Genomic DNA, 21,748 nt, shown 5'->3' with positions numbered 1-21,748 from the left:
CGATTCAGCCACCAATCCTTCAAAGAAGTTGCGGTAGTTTCAATGATCTAAAGTTTAAGGATTCCGCTAAATCTGGATAAAGTGGTGGTTTGATTCTAGTGGATCCGTAAAATAAAGTTCAAGAGGTGTACTACTGGTTCTCTTTTCTTTTGTGTTCTGCTTTTTACTGTGTTTTTCTCTTGTTTGTGTAACGAGTTTGTTTTCTTCTGATTTCTTTTGGTGAGTTCTTTTCATCATAAGTGTGAAACATATAGGTTGGTCATGGTGTATGTGAACTTCATCCTGGGTGACAAAGATGACAATGTAAAAGAGCATCTGCAGCTCAGCTCGATGGATATATTGTCAATGAACGACAAATGGAAAACGTATACTCAGATGGTGTGCAAAATTTTTTAACCAAAGTCAGTCTTGACTACGATTGATCAATTCTTCAATGATATTAAAGAAGCGGTAAATTCATCTAACGAATTTAGTTTCAAATTTGTGAAACAATCTGTGAATCAAATTCTTTGTAGCATCCCTAAAAAAGTTGTTTCTATATCTGACTACTAGTAGTTGCACCCGTGCGATGCACGGCAATATATATATATATTATATGGAATATATAGTATAAAATATAGTTATTAAAAATGTAATAAATTAGAGATGAAAAAATATAAATTTCATTACACATTGTTGAAGACTTCTTTGTAGACGACATTTGTTGTCTTACTTCGACATGTTACATCTTCATCACAAATCAAAATTTTTAAACCCCTCGGATTACTAACTCTAGAAACAGCTACGTACATCTGGCCATGGTTAAAGACAGGTCTTTTTAAAAACAATCCTACTTTTGCCAGTGTTTGTCCTTGGCTTTTGTTTATTGTCATGGCATAGGATAGCATCAAAGGAAATTGCTTTCGTTGGAATTTGAAAGGCAATCTAGGATCTGACGGTGTAAGTGACATTCTTGGAATCAAAACTGTAGTACCTGCATTTGTACCGGCCATGATCTTGGCCTCCAACATGTGATCAGCTAACCTTGTTACAATCAACCTTGTACCGTTGCATAATCCAAGAGTATGATCAATATTTCTCAATAGCATAACAGGTGAGCCAACTTTCAAAGTCAAAGAATGATTAGGTACTCCAGAACATCGCAGACCATTCAAGAATTCTGGAGTGTGCAAATCCGCTAACATATCCACGTTAGAATCTGACTTGCAAACCGAATCACAACTCAAATAAGTCCTACCATCACATGGATTATGATCATTCATGTATTGGTTAATGGTATCAACCACATCCAATGTTGGAGCCAGTATAGCACTATCCTTAAGGTATGATAAATCATCATTTGCACGCCTAAACAGAGGGAATGTGTTATCCACAATAGTAGCAATAGGATCATCTTTCCATTTTAGCAATAACTGTTCGGGAATTGTAATCACTGCTTCACCATCAACTGAATCACCAACCAATCCGTCTCCTATATCAGCTATCCAGTTTGCAAATTCTTCCACCTCGGCAGCCTCAGTCTGCGATTGTAAACTTCTTAGGCGTAGGTTTTTAGTTAACCTAAATACTCTGCATGATCTCCAAAGGTATGAGGAATTAATGCTTGCACCAACAATATCTTGGCGTGTGCCCTTTGGAATAACCGGTAGAATCTGCCTAAAATCGCCACCAAAAACGACTGTTTTACCACCAAATGTCATTTCGGAACTACTTGGATTCAGGGATCGCATCAAATCCCTCATAGTTCGGTCTAGGGCTTCAAAACAGTATTTGTGCATCATTGGAGCTTCATCCCATATTATCAACTTGCTTTGCAAAATCAGCTCAGCCAATGGTGTGCCTTGTCTTATGTTGCAAGTGGAATCTTCATTCACAGATATAGGTATTCCGAACCTAGAATGTGATGTCCTGCCACCTGGTAACAGAAGAGAAGCAATGCCGCTAGACGCAACATTTAGAACAATTTCGCCCTTACACCTTAGAGCAGATGACAATGCTCTCCACAAAAATGTCTTACCAGTACCTCCATAACCATAAACGAAGAATAACCCCCCAGCCTTGCTTTCAATATCTGTTAACACCTCATCATATATTACCTTTTGCTCATCTGTTAGTTGACTTACCAATACCTTGTTTTCTTTCTCCTGAGCAACACAATCGTATGCCAGTTCCTCTTGTATCAACCTATTTGATATTACATTATAAGTCTCAAAATTAGCAATTGGCATCTCTGGAAAGTCCATCAAACTCCTTCCCATCATTGATAACATCTTTTCAATCTCTACTAAAGCGTAGTTCATCTTCTGTGAATCACTGAGCACTAAATCTGCATTCATTTATAGTATTAAGGTACAACTTAGCTGTTATTAGTTGAGTTAAAGGACTTAATTCAATATTAAATTTAATGTCTAGTAGAACAAATACAAAGAAACTAACGTAAGAATTATGTACCTCTATTTTGCAATTGTTTACGTAGTTGGTATTGTGCATCTTCAGACAAATGCTTCCACACAGAGTTCCACACCGATTCCGGTTTCCCTATACAGTTGGTCATTAACAGTGTAACAAACAATCTCTTCAACTTATCTCCAGACGCCCAATGACTTGCTTCCTCTATTGCGTCTATATATTCTTTGTCATCATCAACTAAACCTCTAGCATAACACACATCTCGAAAGGTATCATACTGAACCCCATTCACATTTTTGATATCTGCATAAGATGTAGGACCATGCACTTTATTCAACAAACATCTTAGGTAAAAGATTTCGCCTGTGGCCGGTGGAACATAAAAAATCCTTCCGATTGAGAAACCTTTTTTCCTTGGCTGCCATTTCCTAAGGTCTTTTTTCCACACGAATTTCGTTGGCATCTCAGCATAAGTCATCTTTCTTGCCTCTGGGAATGTTTTATTAGCCTCGAACCATTCTAAGAACATACTCTGTGCTATAGTAGGTCTATTGAGAATGTTTTCAACTGGATCATCATCTGCAAAAATCACACTTTGTTGATTGGGAAGGTGAAAGCTTAGCCTTTCCACTGACGGAGCCCTAAGTTGTATATCAAAACCAAACAACCGCCACACTGCTTCACAGGGAGATATATACCTACAATCATAGTACATATTGATCTCGTCTACGGTTTTCCCAGCATCTTCAGCATTGTTAGTTTTGTAGAACTCGGTTGTTACCCTATCGTGTCCCTTATTTACATATTTGAAGAGGTACTTTATTGAGCGGGATTGGTTGCACCATTCAACATTTATATGAGCCTTGTATTTAAGCAATAAATGTCTATTGTGCGGTACAACATACCTGTTGTCTAAAGAAATGCCATTCTTTGTAATTGTCCTCCCATTTTCCCGACGTCTATATAATGGATATCCATCATCATCAAAAGTAGAACATTCAACAAACCTCTTGGGATAATGCTTTGAACATCTCCCTTTTACCATACACGGAGAATTCAACCTTGCTTTTCCACATGGACCATGCATCATAAATTCCTCAACAGCTTTGTAATATTCTACATCTGTATTTTCATTAGGTATCTCAGCTGAAATGATTGTGTCAAGGGTTCCAACTTCGCTAACTCCATTTTTTTTTTCCAAAAACAATAATATATGGCCATGCGGAAGACCTCTCTTTTGGAACTCAATCGTATATATAACTGTAGCAATAAAAGATATCATATTTAGCTATAACACATTGATTAGGTTATTAAAAGCACAGTCATGGATAATTGGTGCAAGTGATTACCTCCAGCAACTGAACCAAAAAGTTTCTTTTTTCTACAATCAGCTATCAGCGAGTCCAGCTTCATCTTGAACAACCTGCAAATTATGTCCGGACGATCCTCTGGTTTCAACATTCGGTCACGCAAGAAACGTTGCACCTCAGGCCACTTGGGGTTGCATGTAAAAGTGATAAACAAATCTGGATATCCAATCCATCTACATATAGCCATAGCATCGTGGTAATTTTGTATCATGTACCTAGCTCCACCTGTAAAGCTCGACGGTAGTATTATCCTACGTCCTTGCGTTGCCGGGTTAATTTCTCCCCTGGTTAAAGCATCTGTCAATCCACTATATGAATCACACCTTAAACTTTTTTGGTGTGTCCTTATATAAATGAGTCTACCGGACTCAACCATTGTGTATCCGTCCACAACGAATTGTTGGAACAAACGCCTGGCATGTAGAATTGTATTTACCACCGACTTTCTTGACTGTATGCGATAGCAAAAATATTCTCTCGGGCTAATCCTTTGTCTACCGCCACCACCGCTATTGCCTTTGATGTTTGAGAATGCAATATCTTCCCTATATCCATCTTCACCATACGGAAACAACAATGGATATTGAAGTGGCAAGTAGGAAGGATTTAATTCACTTATTCTTTGTAGTTGGCCACTCTTGGTTTGGACGACAATATCACGCTCACCAATATTGGTGTCAAGATCTCCAACGATCAAAGCAGCAACTTCAGACACTTCAGGTAAATTATAGGTCCTTGCATCTTTCTTGCGCTTGCCTAGCAATTTTATCTTGACTTCAGCGCATGGATTTCTATCCATTTCCTCCTTAGCCATTCGAAATGACTTTACCAAAACATTATTTGTATCCAACTCACCCTGTATGATATTCACTATTTGTATGTGGATGTCATCTTGCTCACAACCATCCCTACGTTAAAAGAATACAATAAAAAAATAATACCATGGGATTAACCAACAAAAGAAAACACAGTTATATGTAACACGGTAGTTGGTTTACCGGACAGCATTGATCCGATTGATTTGTTCATTGCTGGTGTCGTATATGTAGAGCTGGGCAAAGTGGGGTGCCTTGCCTTCTTCTGGAAGTAGACTCCCCATTAAATATGATAATTTTGTCCATTTAATCTGAATACAGGAGGTCCGCCACCCCTATTGACACTCCTGTCAATTCTTCCACCCATTGATGTGAAGCAAAACATGTTGTTGTACGTCCTGACTTGCTGTAGGAACTTTCTAGAGAATTCACAGTTGCCGAAAAAAAGATCGCTGATACCTTTTGGTGGCGGTGGCAGTGCAGGTAACGTAATCTTACCATTGTTGCAGCACATGGAGAACTTAGGTGATCCCTTGATAACTGTTTTATTTTGTCTCTCCTCAAACCAAAATAAGGCACCACAATATTCGCAACTACTTGTGGCATCACCCAGATCAGAGTACTCGACTACATTACATGATTTAGTTATTAGGCGATGAAAAGTATGCACTGCAAACAAAAATATTTAATTTTACTACGTACCATGACAAACCGTAGATGTTGTAGCAATGTCTTTATGAAGTAGTTCGTCCACAACATTCCCCACCAAATTTGTAGTTACAGTAGTTTCGTTTATCGACGTGAGGCAAACTGATAGTAAAAAATTTTAAATATCATTGATTTATACCTATCATAAACGACTTGAACAAAAGCATAATGGTCACGTTAGGAAAAATTATTAACTCCATTCCTCTAAATTTATTTTGTGGTAATTTATAAAGTAGTTGAACGACGTAGTTCTTACCACAATAAAATTATAACAAATATGTACTGATTATACTCGGTAATTGCCTTTAAAAAATAGGGCACTTAATCTCGAAATACTGAATTACTTTAGCTAAAGTCTAATAACTAAGTTTTGAAAATCGTTAATTCGACAGCTAAAACAATACCAACAAATAAAGTAATTACCTGTTGCAGCATTTTGTGTTGTAAGAACAGGTTCTAGCCTTGCTTCTTCTTCAAATGCAGATAGCAAGTCTCTGTTTACGTAATCTGGTTGTTGAGCCTTACCAGGATTAATACGGTTGATTAGTTGCTCATGTTTACTACACTGATTCGATATGTTTCCTAACGGTTGTCGGATTGCTTCTTTCTCTTGTGCGCTACCACCTACAATAAATGTTTGAAGCAAATTAACTACAGTGAGACATCAACAAATGGAGAGGTATACTTGGTTCAGTTGCATAGGGAATTACCAGTTAATATAGTTGTTGGTACGGATGATCTTGATCCTTGTAAGTCCCCCAAAATAAAAACATTTGAATTGTTTGAGCCCAATTTTTTTTATGTTCTGTCCACTGAAGTGTATATTGCAAGTACCTTTATTACACATAAATAATAATATACATTAAAAAAAAACAATGAATGGACAAAGACAAAAGAAAAACAACTACCAAAATAATTATATAAGGATAGTTGCCAAGAACAAAAATAAGATTGCAATAGTATAACTATTTTTACCGTAAGTTATGTTACTCAATGGTGTAATTTCTGGAGTAAAACACACTCCATTGGCATATCTTGACTGGATACTTGAAGTAGGTAAGTTAGTCCTACGACCATCAGTACTTGTTGATGATGAATTCTCCAAATTCTCTGAATTATATGTAAGTCAAGATAAGTAATTAGCGAACAATTATACAACCCATAATGTCATAGACAAAATATCATCAGAATGACCATTAATTAAGTGATTGTGGTCCACATTACTGTGCGCACCATAACAACTAATCTACACATTGTACACAGTAATGTGTATATACTTGATAAGTATATAAATAAAAATGATTTAAAGTACATTTATAATAACATAATGTTCAATTATTTTATACACTATGCCATTAGTGAACGAATAGTATAACTTTAATCATCTTGAATTATTAGAGAAATAAAATTTCCAAAAAAAAAAATTGATCAGTCCACATAGCATATAACAATGAGTAGACAATAGTACTAAATAAATAGGTAAGTGATATATATAAGTTAAAATAACATTTATTTCTAGCATGGAGATATAGTCTGACCCATTAACTTGAAGCCCAGCCCAATACACTAAACCGGTCCACTAACCCGACCCGTTAGCCCCCATATAAAACCCCCGCCAAACCTAATCAGTTTAGCCCTACCCGACGCTTCGCATTCCTCCCCCTCTCTCTCACCCAGCTCCGTGTGTCTAGCACTCTGTCCGCAATCTTGGCACGAAGCATTTTCATAGCTTCGATTGTTCTAACACAGTATGTTCTAGACACTTGTGCGAAGCTTGTTCATCACACGGTCTCGATTTTAAACTGTATTATTCGGTTTATGTGTTTAAGCAACGAATCTACGAATCTTCACCCAATTTTAGAGCTATGTTGTTCTTGTAGCGAAAACCTACAATGTTTCGTCATCTCAGCTGTTCGGAATTCGTTGGATTTGGAGGTCCTCGCCCAAAACCCTAAAAGCTAAGTAACTCTCCAATTTTGTATAATTTTTGTACGATTATGCCGTTTATGTTGAGTTGTTAAGAATTTTGGTTATGAATGTTTTTATAATTTATGTTTTGTGTTTGACTTAGCTTACTATATTGTAGTTCAATGAATTGGGGCAGAATTTTAGACATTTGTGTGTATGTTATTGCGATTCTGTTATTGTATAATAATAAGTCAAGAACCCTAACTGCCTGTGTACATTAGTATGTCAGTTCTTCAAGATTTTTTGGCAATTTGCTTCTATCTGTCCATACATATAATTTAATTTTCGAATTACAGGTACTCATTGTTCACCAGTCTACCTAGAATTTGGATAACTATTTACAAAATAGTTAAGGTAAACTTCCAAAACATTTTCTGTAGAAATTGTGAAATATTTATAAATTGTTTAGCAGTTATCATGTAAAAATGACAATTTTACATTAAGTTACTACGCTTTGAATTTCAGGGTTTCAGTTCTCAACACTGATGTTTAGATATACAAATGGAAGTAAAGCATTCATCAGGGAAGGTAAACAGGTATAAATTTGGGCAGTAAAGTAGAAGAATTGAGGTAAACTTAAACTTAAAATGCTGTATGCATCTATGTTACCTTTGTTGTCGATTCTATGTTTCCTTTTGCTCCCTATGATTGTAGAAGCAAGTATTTTCCTCATTTCCAATTGTGTGTTGTGATTGCATCAGTGGTATGTTTCACTGCTATCACTTGAAGTATTTATTGGATGTTTATAATTAATGTGTTATACAGAAATCATAATGATTGAAAATAATGAAGCCTGACTGTTCATTTCTTCTTTTTTTTTTTTGGGAAAACAACAACAAAATGTACTTTTTGTGTAATTTAATACACATGTTCCAAGTTAGTTTTTGTTTTTAAATATTTGTATAGTGGTCACTAACAGTATTTTTAAGCCTTTGGCAAATGATGAAGATTTTTTTCTGATGCCATTATTTCAAATTCTATTGCAATCAATAGGAAATGTCAAAAAGTCATTTCTTATGTCAGACATTTAGCTAAATTATGTTAAAAAAGTTGGCTGCAAATTATATTACATATTGTAATTTTAAAAGTGAACACCAGTAATGTAGTGTTTATTTTTTGTTTTTGAAATCGAACTGCTGTCTAAAGATTTAAGTGATTTGATCTTTTTTTTTTTTTTGGCCAGTTTTATGATACTGGTCACCCATGAGTAATGATGTAAAGCCTTTATTGATTATTTCTCATGTTTTTACCATCATTTTTGTATAGAGAAACTGCACCAATGATGTCTTCTGAATTGTTCAGCTCAAATTTGTGAAATTGTTAATTTTACATTCTTAGATCTATTGTAACTTGGAAATCATTACTGGTGTAATAGTAGAGTTCAGTCATTGTAAATAAGATTTCTGAAAGCTCTTTGTACTATATTATCTAAGTGTAGTCATCTTTAAAGGTGTTTAGTTCCCACATTTTTTTCAAGGTTGTATAAGTGTTCATTTATTATAATACAGCCTTAAAATTACCACACTACAATCCCAAGTTTTATAAACTGTAATAATTCATTTTAAATTAAGCCGTAACATTACCACCTGGCTATTGTTCTCAAAACTCAACTAAATATCTATCAACTCACTTCCATGTAATAATATTTTTTAAAACCAAATGGACATAAAATAAGAATAACTACTTTGATGCTTTTAGTTACAATCCAGCCCCATTTTTTTTTTCTTTAAAGTCTTATAATTTTAATCGGTAAACTGAAATTTGATGTCAAGTTTGAATAGTTTTACCTGATCTGTTTTGCAAATACACAGTCCATTTAAAATGATTTTGTCATAAATTCAGACAATTTTGGGGATTGTTTTTAAAACCAAATGGACATAAAAGAAGAATAACTACTTTGATGCTTTTATTATTTACAATCCAGCCCCATTTTTTTACTTTAAAGTCTTAAAATTTTAATCGGTAAACTGATATTTGATGCCCAGTTTGAATAGTTTTTTACCTGATCTGTTTTGCAAATTCACAGTCCATTTACAATGATTTTGTCATAAATTCAGTCTATTTTGTGGATTGTTAATGTTTGCAAGTTATATGTTATATGTTAGTTAGCCTGAAAATTGTGTCAATTATAGTGTTAGCTTATCTGTTTGCAAGCACAAAAGTCAAGTTCCAATGCTTTTGTCCTATGTGCAGTCAATTTTTGGGATTGTGATTGGTGAGGTGTTGCTATATGTGTACTGTTTGTTTATTATATAGGCCTAATACAGGAAAAACATACTATAGAGAACACAATGTGATTAAAACCCAACTTAGATTATATGCTATAGTATTTAATTCTCACAAAAATAGACATGTATCACATAGCAAGAATCATTCTAAGTACTATAATCTATACATAGTCTTTATCATTCTAATTACTAACATCTAAGTTGTTTGTCTTCAAGCAAGTCTAGATGCTGATCTCATTGTAAATCAGCAATCTTGCCATAGCCACCATTGTAGTCAACAACCTGTTAAAATTGTTAAATAGGAAAAACAAAAAGATCTACTAATAGCAACACATTAAAACATACCAAAAAACATACCAATAGTAAGCATCAATAGTATCCTTAAGTAATTATGTTATATAATTAGTAGAAATTAAAACATACCAAAAAACAATAATAAGCACCAAAATAGCCCAGAATAATTATCAGTTTAACCAAACAGAGTCAAGAAAATGTTTAGTGCAATGCAGAAATAAAAAAGAAATCAAAACAGCTCAGAGGCTTAAAGTATTGTCCAGATGTGTTTTTGAAACAATTCAGTTCATCTTCTCCTTCTTAATGCTACCACCCTTTGACCTTTTGCTCCCTTTTGAGGATGAAAACTGATCCAGCAATGACCTCTTAGTAGTAGGAGAATCAGCTTGAGCATTAACTTGGGATTCTGATGGCCTTGTGTTAGCAGGACTATTGACCTCTTCTTCTTTAGAGGCTTCCTGCAAAACAAATTGTTTAACAAAAAATTAGAAATTACTTAACGAATTTAAGTAAAAGATAGGATTTAGTTAAACACAAATCACCTCAGAATGTTGAGAAGTGTTCTCATCCTCTTCTATTTGCTGTGACATTAGGTCTTTTTCTTCATCTTCAAATAATCTGGAACAATAAGCATCTAACAACTGCTCGTCCCTTAGAACCCTCATCACATTGTAAGCTGGATTATTGCCTTTCATCATAGCTCTTTTAATCCCCACTTTAAAAATCATTTTTAAACCAATCACCACCTCAATCTCAGTGGGGATGTCAACATCAGCCTGACAAGTAATACGATTAGTACAAAAAAAAAAGTAATAGAAATTTTAGAAGGCTTATACAATTGGTAGAAGCAAAAGAAGTACCTTTTTGTACTTCTCATACAACAGAGTAGCAGGAATGCCAACTAATTCTGCAACTTCCCTATCCCAGAGCAGGAAAGTTGCATCTGTGGTTTTGTCTAAGACTCTCACCAAAAGCTTATACCTAGCAGTACCTTCCTCAAATTGTTTTACACACTTGTCACAGTTTAAGACCCCTTCGATTGGTTTAAGCTTCCTGTTACAGCCAGGTGTCAGGCATGCCATGTAGTACCAATCGTCTGTAGAAGACTCTATTGCCATAATTTCACCAGGAATATAGTAATCACCATCCTGAAAAAATAGTTACAAAAAGTATGTTTAACACCACAACTTAGATTTGTAAGAAAGCTTGTTAATATGTAATTAACAACCTGCAGCTTAGATAGATCAAAGATTGTAGACACAATCCTTTCACCCTTTTGGAAACTCTCAATCCCTGTGGACTAGGATTTCAGAGTCACAGTGCTCAGACTTTTAATTGGAGTCTCTTGAACTTTTAACCTGCAAAAACCAATCAGAATTTGAATTAGTAAATGAGACTCATTTAGACCTCATTCATGGCAGGAAGTTTATGCATTAAATAGACTTACTGAGATTTGAAGTCCTTGAACTCATCAAAATCACCATTCACCCAAATCTTAGTTGCATCATACGATGATGTTATTCTGACCTCACCTAAAAACAACACACATAGAAAAAACATAGCATTGGTGTCTATTGCATAAAATAGAGGAGGACAGTATAAGTTTCAAAGACTCACCACTAACAACCTTGGCCCTACAACATTGAATAGCTACAATCAGTGGTTCATTTGAACTTGAATTGTAGTAGGGCAGTAGAGACTCAACATGAGAATCCCACAAGGTACACATCAAGTAGTTATCACTGTTTTTGGTAGGTAGAAAAGGAAAATAATTAAATATAATAAACAGAAAAGGAAATTATGAAGTGGAATCAATAAAGAAACAGTAAAACTAAAGGAAATAAGCAATATGAAAGTCAATTTAGATTCATAAGAAAATCTGAAAGGAAATATGCAATCTTGTAATGGAACAAATAAACAAAAAATATAAAACTTACGCATTATCACAGATTTGAAAGTCAATCAGTTTTGTGGCTTTACCACCCACAATCTTGTCTACAGGGTTATATATCTCCACCACACGACCTATAACATCTGAAATATATTTAAAGAATATAAGCGGTCATTATATGCCTAAGCAGTTGTATTAGTAATAGTACAATTAGGATTTTACCAATGAGCTCCTTGTCATTAACTGCCTTGGGATCTTTCAAAGACTCAAAACTTGTAAGCCGAAACATAAAAAGTGGAAAGCCTATAGAGTTGATCTGTTTGACTTCTGTTTTGTAATTAAACTTGAGCATATAGTTATTCTGGGTGACCTTGTAAAGGTAATAGTTTGTAACAGCATAGAAGTTCTTTATCTCATACAGTTGGCCTTCTTTTAGCACATCTTTGTATTTGACAACATCTTTATTCTGAATAGTAGCATGTATATAATCTCCCTGTACAGAAATTTTAATACAGTGTGCTTAAAATATGACCTTGTAATTGATATAGAAATTTAGATTGAATCATGCATCTGTTTTACAAAACTATTGCTGGTTTACAGTGAACATGTAAACATGCTTCTTTTTGCAAATGTATTTAGTAAAAAAATATAGAAGCTATACATGTACAGGAATGGTATATATATAGAAGCATGCTTCTGTTTGCAAATTTAGTCAATAAAAAAATATAGAACCTATACATGTATAGGAATGCTATAGGATGCCAGTTGGTTGACAAAATTTAAAATAATCCCTGACTTTTACAAATAGGAATGCTATATATATGGGAAAATGCTTCTGCTTTGCAAATGTAGTTACTAACAAATTATAGAAGCTATGCATGTATAGGTATCATATAGGATGGCAGTTGCTATAGAAGTGTACCTGATCATCATGGAGAAGACACTCCATACTCTTGATGTTACTACCTACCCTCCTCTCAGGCACATCATAGATCTGTACACAACGTACTCTAATTCCCCTTTGCTTGTGGACAGGATGGATATCTTTGATTGGAATGAACAGGGAAGGCATTGTACTACTATTTCGAAGAAGAACAGTGATGTGCAGGGTTTAGGGATGAATCAAATGGACATCAAAATCTGGAGGTAGCCTTTTATAGGCAACAATCAGATTTTGAATTACACCTCTCGAAGAGTTTTCATGATGATCAAGCCTTGGAACACCAACAATGCATTAAATGCTGGTGTTGGTTTAAGTTTAAATTATATAAGTTTTAGTTATGTAAATAATTTTCGTCTTTATTATATATCACCAGCATGGATTGTAAATATATATAGACATTTCAGTAGTGGTCTACTATTAAAAGTAAAAACCATTCGAATCCTCAGATATTTTCTGCATTGGTAAGGTAAAAAGTAGTATTTAATATATTGTTTGGAATCTGTACATGAATAAAGCCCACATTAAATAGCCGAATTTTTGTGAGACAGCGCAGCAAACTACATCGTATACAGTGAGCGGTAAAATGCAATAGACAACAACATAGGGGTAAAACGACGTCGTATTCATTTGGGCGGGATAAATTTTTAGGCAGCAAATTGTTGTTTTATTATAGAGTTAGATTAGATAAGGAATGGTATATAGTTCCATCAATCCTATTTGTAATCGCTTCAGATAAGATAAATGAACTTCTTTATTTAAAAAAAAAAAAAAATTGTTAAATATCTTTTCTACAAATTATTAATACAATTTGTTGATTAAAATCACTTCGCCTAATACAATTCACTATTCACTAACTGTTAATACAATCTGCTCACTGCAAATTACCGAACTAAGGACAATTTTGAGCAACACAATCAGTTAGAGCTGCCGGAATATTTTTAGTTCAGACCGGAGCAGCCATTGCATAATTGCATTGCTAAATGCTCCCGCCAAAATCAAGTCTCCCGCGGAATTTCCGACGTCTCGTTAGCTTCCGTACCGAGGTCTCGTCTCCTCCTCCGCCGGCGAAGCCTCCTCGCCTCTCTCTCCTTGCGGACCATTGCACCTCAATGGACCAACTGAAGCAAATCCACGCCCAAATGATCATCACCGGCCGTATCCACGACAACTACGCCGCCAGCCGCATATTCTCCTTCGCCGCTCTTTCTCTCGCCGGCGACCTTACTTACGCGTTGGAACTTTTCGGTAGCATCCGGCAGCCCAACACATTCATGTGGAACACCCTAATTAGAGCCCAAGCGAGTAGCTCAAAACCACAAGAAGCCTTGTTTCTCTACGTGAAGATGCGCAGGCTCTGCGTTGTTCCTGGTAAACACACGTTCCCTTTTTTACTCAAAGCTTGCTCCAGCTTAAAGCGATTTGACGTTATTCAACAAGTCCACACCCATGTTTTCAAGTTCGGGTTGGATTTAGATTTACATGTGGTCAATGGACTGATCAGGGCGTTCTCTGTTTCCGCTGCCTTGAACAGTGCCCGTAAACTGTTCGACGAATTTCCTGAGAGAAACTTAACGATATGGACGACAATGGTGTGTGGGTATGCTCAGAATGCCAGTCCGGATGAAGCAATTAAATTGTTCAAACGAATGATTGCAGATGGGGTGGAGCCAAATGCCGCCACTCTAGCCTCCGTGCTATCAGCTTGTGCACAAGCCAGCTGCTTAGAATTAGGGCAACAGATTCATGTATACATGGAGGGGAAAGATATAGGAATGGGAGTGATCCTAGGAACAGCATTAGTAAACATGTATGCCAAGAACGGAGCAATAACGGAAGCCACAAAGTTCTTCAGTAGCATGAAGGAGAAGAACATTGCAACTTGGAACGCGATAATCGGTGGCTTGGCAGCTCACGGGCACGCAAAAGAAGCAATCCACTTATTCAACAATCTAGTGGAATCAGAAGGAAATGTGAAGCCAAATGATGTTACATTGTTAGGGGTTTTATCTGCCTGCTGCCATGCCGGATTCCTAGACTATGGCCGCCAAGTTTTCAACTCCATGAAAAACTTGTATGGCATAGAGCCCAAGATAGAGCATTATGGCTGCATGGTGGACCTTCTAGGGCGATGCGGGGAGCTGTTAGAAGCGGAGCAGCTGATACGAGGAATGGTTTGGAAGGCGGACGTGGCTATTTGGGGATCCCTGTTAAGATCGTGTCAGAGCCAAGGGAATATAGATGTAGCGGAACGAGTGGTGAAAGAGATCCTTGTTTTGGATCCCAACAATCATGGAGTTTATGTTGGTTTGTCCAATGTGTATGCGGAGTTAGGAAGATGGGAGGATGTGTTGCAACTAAGGAAGGAAATGAAACAAGGGAGTCTAAAGAAAACACCTGGGTGGAGCTATGTAAATACGAAATAGATAAGCCTTGCTTAATGAATTTTGCCAAAGGGTCAAATAAACCCTTAAAATATACTCAATTGGGCAATTAGCCCCTCAGAAATCACTATATGTACTCCCAAATTTTACTCTCACTATTAAATTTTGATGTAAATATTTCTCTTGGGATCCACATGATAACAATAGCCTATCATTGTCGGCTGAGAGTAGAATTTAAGAGTACATGTAGTAAAACTTTTAGCCCCTCAATTTATAAAAAGCTCCAACCCGGAGGTTGTGGTTGAATGAAAGATACTCATCCATTCTTAATCGAACGTTAAGGGCTCAATTCTTGAATTTGAATATAGAGCAACCTTAAATCTCCAAGCCAATTATCCCACTCTTATCCAATAGAAGAGAGGCCGGCCAACTGTCCCACTCCTACCAGGGACGGAGTTAGTGTGGAGGCAGCTGCCCTCACTCCCCTCACCCACCCATTTATATATATGTATGTATATATATATACATATATATCATTAAATATTATATAAAATCTATATTTATGTTTAAAGTATTAATAATTTGAATTTGAATAGCTTAGTTGATATTATGAATTGTACCTATGGTCATAAGCTCAAATCTCATTAACAACATTTTTTCTTATCTTTTGTTTATTTTATCACTTCCCATCCTTCCCAAGATATATTAAATATTTTTTAGTTTACTTTTATAAATCATTTATTTAACAAATTAAATGCTCTTTTATTCTACTTTTTATGAATCAATTATTTTTTTTTTTTTGAAACAAACAACCAAACTTCATTAATGATCAAGTAAACGAACGATACAGACCGGCGGGATAAAGTCTCACTCCCCCGAGACAGATTCAGAAACGGTTGCCCGAGCAAGCTCATGAGCCACGCGGTTCACTGTTCTCTTGATATGGGCCACTCTAATAGTCCCTATATCATTAGCAATCGACAGACATTGCTTTACAATTAAGCCTACATATGAAAAGTCAACATTGCGGGAATTAAAAGCATTACAAAAATTTAAACAATCAGACTCAATGACGTAATTTATTCGATTTCGATCCTTAATCCAGGTTAAGGCTTCTTTGGCTGCAAGAACCTCGGCCATGAATGGGTCATTTACCCCCTCGAACCAGCCACTCTTCGCTGCAATAAAACTCCCAGTGTGGTCCCGTATGACGGCGGCAAAGCTCGCCCCTTCCGCGAACAGAGCTGCGTCAATGTTACACTTAAGAGTGCCTTCACTTGGCGGACTCCAGATTCCAGCATAAGCTGTAGTTGTAGTCACACGCGGTGCTTTAGTATAAGCTACTGCCCAGGTTTCTTGAAGAGATTGCACCCGTGCATGGGCTTCCCTTACCGTGACTGACTTGTTATTCCATATCACCTCATTCCGAAGTCTCCATATAGTCCAGAACACGGCTGCCAGTTTAACAGCTGCAAACGTGGGAGAATTACCTATCGTGAACTCCATGAACGCCAACAATTGTTTCCCTTGCAAGACATCGTCCGCTTCCCACACATTACTCGCGAAAACACATTCACCGAACAAGTGTTGAGCTGTTTCCGTGGCGTGGCCACACATAGGACATCCACCGCCGACCCAGACCTGCTTGCGACGTAGATTATCCCGAACTGGTAAGACATCCCTAGCACAGCGCCATAAGAAATTTTTCACGGATGGAGGAATAGGCAGCGTCTACAAATGCTTCCAAGCCCGAAATTCTCCTTGATCAACATGCTGCCACATATTACCTGTTAGGAGTTGATAGCCATGCCGAACCGTGTACCTGCCTCTGATGTCACCGACCCACCTCCAAGTATCCTTGTATAGCTTATTAATTGGAGTAGCAAGAATGCGATGTACATCCTCGCCCACAAATAAATCTCGGACAATATCACGATCCCACTGCCCCTGATGATCAAGTAAACCCCCAACTCTTGCTTCTTGCAAATATTCGACGCTCGGGGTGTGTAGAGGTGAATTGTTCCGGTCTGCCAACCAGTTCCAACCCCATATTTTTGTGTCCATTCCGTCACCAATACGTCTTGTAATGCCCAAACGTAACACCTGTTGTCCAGCCATTATGCTTCTCCAAATAAAGCTGGGGCTGCCGCCCAATTGTGCCCCCATGAAATCCGGTGTGGGATAGTACTTAGCTTTTAAAAGTCGGCTAACCAATGAGTCCGGTTGAATGAGCAATCGCCAGCCTTGCTTGGCCAGCAGCGCCAAATTGAATTCGTGAAGCTTCTTAAAGCCAAGACCGCCCTCAGATTTCGGTGCACACATCCGCGCCCAACTCAGCCAATGAATGCCACGGCTCCCCGTATCGCCGCCTCCCCACCAGAACCGGTTGAACATTTTTTCTAACGTGTCACACACACGTAACGGGAGTAAGAAAGATGACATTGTAAAGATAGGAAGGGCTTGTGCAATACTCTTGAGGAGGACCTCTTTACCTGCACGAGACAAAAGTTTATGTGTCCATAATCCCATTCGGGTTCGTATGTTTTCCTCGATGTATTTGAATGTTGCTGTTTTGCTCCGTCCCAAAACTGATGGGAGCCCCAGATAACGACCCAAGTCGCGTGCAGCTTGGACCCCCAAACATTCACTAACCATCTCTCTGGCCTGGGTTGTCGTGTTCAAGCTGTAAACTGCACTGGACTTCTCATAATTAATGAGTTGTCCCGAAGCCAAGCAGTATAGGTCCAGACAGCCTTTAATTCGCAAGGCTTCCTGTTGGGTTGCCCTGAAAAACAGCAAGCTTTCGTCAGCGAAAAAAAGATGCGAAATGGCCGGGGCTCCCCGGGCCACTCTCACACCATGAATCTCCCCACGGGCCTCTGCTTGTTGAAGAAGAATAGAAGACCCTCTGCACACAAAATAAACAGGTAGGGCGACAACGGGTCTCCCTGGCGAATCCCTCGAGAAGGACACACCTGGCCCACCCCTTCCCCATTGACCAACACAACATAATTCACAGATTGCACGCACAACATGATTAAATCCGCCCAACGACTGCCAAACCCCAAAGCCCCCAACATCCCTTCCAAAAACGACCACTCCATACAGTCGTACGCTTTAGCCATGTCTAGCTTTAGCGCCGCCCATCCCATAATACCCCCAGTTTTCCTTCGCAGGTAATGTCCAATTTCACTGGCCACTATAATGTTATCAGTGAGAAGTCTCTCAGGGACAAACGCACTTTGCGATTGTGACACTATCTGGCCCAAACAACTCTTTAGCCTGTTGGCTAACATTTTAGCCAGCACTTTGTAAACCACGTTACAAAGTGCGATTGGCCGTAAATCAGCAACCCTTTCTGGGATCTTCTTCTTAGGGATTAGGACAATATTGGAGTCGTTTAGACCCGGTGGGAAGCTGTTAGTTTCGACACAATTAATTATAAAGACAGCAAGATCATAGCCTAGAATCGGCCAAAAATGTTGGAAAAAGGCCGGTGATAGCCCGTCTGGGCCAGGTGCTTTGTCAGGAGCCATATCAAACAGAGCGGCTTTAACGTCCGTTATATTAAACGGTTGTAAAAGGCAAGCATTCATCTCAGCCGTCACAGTTTGACAGACATTGGCGAAAAGAGCTGAAGAACTATGCTCCGAACAAAAAATATTATCATAATACCTTATAACTTTCGAATGCATTGCCGAGCCCTCCACCCAATCACCCGACTGATTCTTAATCCGAGTGAGGGTATTACGTTTGTGCCGAATTGTAGCTGCCTTATGGAAGTACTTCGTATTCGCGTCACCCTACTTTAGCCACAGTTGTTTTGACCTCTGTTTCCAGAATATTTCTTCTGCCCGACTAAGCCCTTCTAATTCACTCTCGGCTGCTTTGAATTCTTCCAAACCAGCTTGAGTTCGGTCCTCCTTTAATCTGGACAAAGTGCGACGCAAGCTCCTAATCCGGTTTCCGAATTGCCGATAATGCTCCCCTCCCCACTTCCATAATTTGTCCCCACAAACCGCCAAACGCTCCTGGAAATTCTGCCCAGTAGATAACCGCCATGCTTCATCAACGACTCGTGCACATCCATCCTCCAGAAGCCAAGCTGATTCGAACTTAAACTTACGCATAGCCGTACGCACAGGGCGTGTTTCCACGTCAACAGCAATCGCGCAGTGATCCGAGGATCGCATATAAACATTATGGACCTGAGCGCTGTCGTATATATCCATCCAATCCACAGTTGCCACAGCCCTATCAAGCCGTTCCTCCACCCATGCGTCCGTACCTCGGCCTTTGACTTAAGTAAAATCTCCCCCCAGCATTCCCAGATCATGGAGTTGACAATCTCCGAGAGCGTCATTAAAGCCTTCAATAAGAGCTGCAGGATGTGAATGAACCCCTCTTTTTCTCGATAAACACGCTATATCGTTGAAATCACCTACTACGAGCCAAGGGAGCGTAGATTGATCCTTTAAATGACGTAGGAGATCCCACGTAACCTGACGTTGTGTTCTATCCGGCTCACCATAAAAACAAGTAAGTCTCCATGTTGGTTTCCCTGGAATCGTTATTTCCATATCTATGTGGTTAATGGAATAACTTAACAGGGATGCAACATTCGAGTCCCGCCAGAACAGCGCCAGCCCGCCACCGAAGCCAACTCGATCCACACAGAACGCCCCTTCAAATCCCAGCTGTACTCGCACTTCCTCAACCCGACTACTATACGCTTTCGTCTCCATCAAGAAGACGAATAAGGGTCGCTGTTGGGACACAATGCCCAACAATTCTCGAACTGTTCGGGTGCCACCCAAACCCCGGCAGTTCCAACTAATGAGACTCATTGTGCTGGGCGAGCCTGGTCTGCCAGACTCGCCATCTCCGAGTTTTTTGTCGGTTCTGTCATGTGTACATCGTCCTCCTGTGTATTCTCCGTCTGAGTAGTGTCCTCACGTCGCCGTTTGAGTTCACCCTGTAAACCACCATGGCCACTAAAGCAGCCGGGGGCGGTCCACCTTCCTGGGAATCGGACACCACCGCCGATTGAGTCAGCGACGGCAATAACCATCGAGCCCCGATCTGTCTCGGCTGTCGTCTCGGACCCGCCCTCAACCACGCTCCAAACGGAAAAGCTTCGGGCAGAATCCCCTGATTATACACCACTCTGCAAAACTTCTCCGAATGCCCTAGGATCCCACAGCAATAGCAGAAGGTACCCAGGCGCTCATATCGGAATAGAATCCACTGAGACGACCCATCCCGGCGCAGGAGCTTCATCCGCCTCTTTAGCGGTGTCGCAATTGGCATACGCACCCTAACTCTGTAGTAGCTCTTCCACAAACCTCCGAAATTGAAAGGATCTGCGGCAATAAACGTCCCGATGTAGTCCCCAATTTTCGTCACAAATTCCTGTGTCGCATGGATTGCGGGCAGCCCATGAACCTGAACCCAGAACGGGATCGAATCGAGCGTCACGTCCTCCAGCGAGGTACCCGGCGGCACTTGTTCGCAGACAAGCAATTGATTATCGAAAGACCATGGGCCATCATCGATTATACGTTGCATATCCCTCGGATGCGGAAATTGGAACAGAAACAAGTCGTCGGCGAGGGCCACCACAACCATCCCCATTACCGGTCTCCACACAGCAGCCATTACCTGTTGCATGTGATCGGCCTTGATTAGGCGATCAGTGAGAAATCGGCCCACAAGGTTATACCGGATTGCGTCGTCTGGTGCCGGAAGCAATTCTGGTGCTGCAAATCCCCCCGTCTCCTCCTCCGTGAGCGACAAAGCTGCGCACTGCTGCTCAAGCGATCGTGCGTCCATATCGAATTCAGCGATCAGATTCAAGATTAATGACAAAATTATGCCTATGCAAGATAACGATTGAGATGCCATCGGAAAACAAGCAGGATATAAAGCCCTAGAAACCTAGGGAGAAACACTCTCTGAACACGATCAGAGAGAGGGCCACGTCCGACAAGATTGATCGGCGAACACGATCAGATCACGATCATAGATTGCGGAAAGTGCGGAGCAATTTCTCCTCCTATGAGGATTGAAAAAGTTTATGAATCAATGATCATCGATGACGTCTCCCTTGTGAACTTCTTCTGCAAAAGGTGATAGTTGTCACCTCCTTCAGGGTGGGAGGAGGCAGTAACTTTTTGGCCTCTTAGGTCTGTCGAATTTTTACAGATAGTTAGGTTGAGATTGATTCTTATTTCTCTTCTATAGTATTGTTCTTACACAGGATCCTTAATTATATAGTGAAAGGTTCCAGTGCGGTTGAGTGCTGCCCGTGTGGTTGATTAATGTGCGTGACCTTTGTACTTAATATGCGTGAGTCTTGTGCTTAATGTATCTGAGCTTTGTACTTAATGTGCGTGAGTGTGTAATGTTAATATGCGTGAGTTTTGTACTTAATGTGCCTGAGTCTTGTGTTTAATGTGCCTGAGATTTGTACTTAATGTGCGTGAGTGTGTAATGTTAATGTGCTCCTGTTGCTCCTGTACATATACGTCTTCGTCTTCTCTTCCTCTCTTTTCCCTTAATCCTCTCTTCCTCTCTCTCTGTTCTTCTTCATATACGTCTTCGTCTACGTCTTCGTCTTCTCTTCCTATTCCCTTAATCCTCTCTTCCCCTCTCTCTGTTCTTCATCATATACGTCTTCGTCTTCTCTTCCTATTCCCTTAATCCCCTCTTCCCCTCTCTCTGTTCTTCATCATATACGTC

General features: G+C 39.1%; 4 protein-coding genes across 4 annotated transcripts; 1 reads left to right on the top strand and 3 right to left on the bottom strand.

The window, feature by feature from the left end:
- Positions 1 to 277: 277 nt before the first annotated feature.
- Positions 278 to 7,943, bottom strand: LOC109158079. The gene is made up of 10 exons (XM_019305899.1): positions 7,880 to 7,943; positions 6,278 to 6,412; positions 5,726 to 5,926; positions 5,297 to 5,404; positions 4,778 to 4,859; positions 3,759 to 4,687; positions 2,815 to 3,669; positions 2,452 to 2,712; positions 974 to 2,326; positions 278 to 282 (listed from the first exon to the last, which is right to left on the bottom strand). Exons 1-10 carry the CDS (start codon positions 7,941 to 7,943, stop codon positions 278 to 280), a joined length of 3,993 nt encoding a protein of 1,330 aa, XP_019161444.1.
- A 2,130-nt stretch (positions 7,944 to 10,073) lies between these two features.
- On the bottom strand, positions 10,074 to 12,755 carry LOC109158078. Its single transcript, XM_019305898.1, has 9 exons — positions 12,606 to 12,755; positions 11,906 to 12,176; positions 11,730 to 11,826; positions 11,410 to 11,426; positions 11,240 to 11,324; positions 11,111 to 11,150; positions 10,653 to 10,940; positions 10,335 to 10,568; positions 10,074 to 10,250 (listed from the first exon to the last, which is right to left on the bottom strand). The coding sequence occupies exons 1-9, from the start codon at positions 12,753 to 12,755 to the stop codon at positions 10,074 to 10,076; spliced, it is 1,359 nt and encodes a 452-aa protein (XP_019161443.1).
- Positions 12,756 to 13,550: 795 nt separating this feature from the next.
- LOC109157999 (pentatricopeptide repeat-containing protein At5g56310-like) lies at positions 13,551 to 15,079 on the top strand. Its single transcript, XM_019305813.1, has one exon. The coding sequence runs from the start codon at positions 13,607 to 13,609 to the stop codon at positions 15,047 to 15,049; it is 1,443 nt and encodes a 480-aa protein (XP_019161358.1). The 5' UTR covers positions 13,551 to 13,606; the 3' UTR covers positions 15,050 to 15,079.
- Positions 15,080 to 19,912: 4,833 nt separating this feature from the next.
- Positions 19,913 to 20,839, bottom strand: LOC109158077. The gene has a single exon (XM_019305897.1). It carries the CDS (start codon positions 20,837 to 20,839, stop codon positions 19,913 to 19,915), a length of 927 nt encoding a protein of 308 aa, XP_019161442.1.
- Between the last annotated feature and the right edge of the window lie 909 nt (positions 20,840 to 21,748).

Source organism: Ipomoea nil, unplaced genomic scaffold, assembly GCF_001879475.1.
Source record: "Ipomoea nil cultivar Tokyo-kokei standard unplaced genomic scaffold, Asagao_1.1 scaffold2805, whole genome shotgun sequence".
Lineage (NCBI taxonomy): Eukaryota > Viridiplantae > Streptophyta > Magnoliopsida > Solanales > Convolvulaceae > Ipomoea > Ipomoea nil.
Note: the sequence above shows the minus strand (reverse complement) of the source record. Positions and strands in the feature narration are given on the sequence as shown.

Bases quoted from the DNA above. Each gene is read 5' to 3' on its own strand.
- LOC109158079 (XM_019305899.1), bottom strand. From the start codon at position 7,943: ATGAGGAAAATACTTGCTTCTACAATCATAGGGAGCAAAAGGAAACAT. The intron at 5,405-5,725 runs GTAATTACTTTA...TTTTACTATCAG, and splicing joins AACACAAAATGCTGCAACAG to TTTGCCTCACGTCGATAAAC. The intron at 2,327-2,451 runs GTACATAATTCT...AAATGAATGCAG, and splicing joins TAAACAATTGCAAAATAGAG to ATTTAGTGCTCAGTGATTCA.
- LOC109158078 (XM_019305898.1), bottom strand. From the start codon at position 12,755: ATGCCTTCCCTGTTCATTCCAATCAAAGATATCCATCCTGTCCACAAG. The intron at 11,827-11,905 runs GTAAAATCCTAA...AATATATTTCAG, and splicing joins TAATGACAAGGAGCTCATTG to ATGTTATAGGTCGTGTGGTG. The intron at 10,941-11,110 runs GTGACTCTGAAA...CTATTTTTTCAG, and splicing joins CAATTAAAAGTCTGAGCACT to GATGGTGATTACTATATTCC.
- LOC109157999 (XM_019305813.1), top strand. From the start codon at position 13,607: ATGCTCCCGCCAAAATCAAGTCTCCCGCGGAATTTCCGACGTCTCGTT.
- LOC109158077 (XM_019305897.1), bottom strand. From the start codon at position 20,839: ATGGACGCACGATCGCTTGAGCAGCAGTGCGCAGCTTTGTCGCTCACG.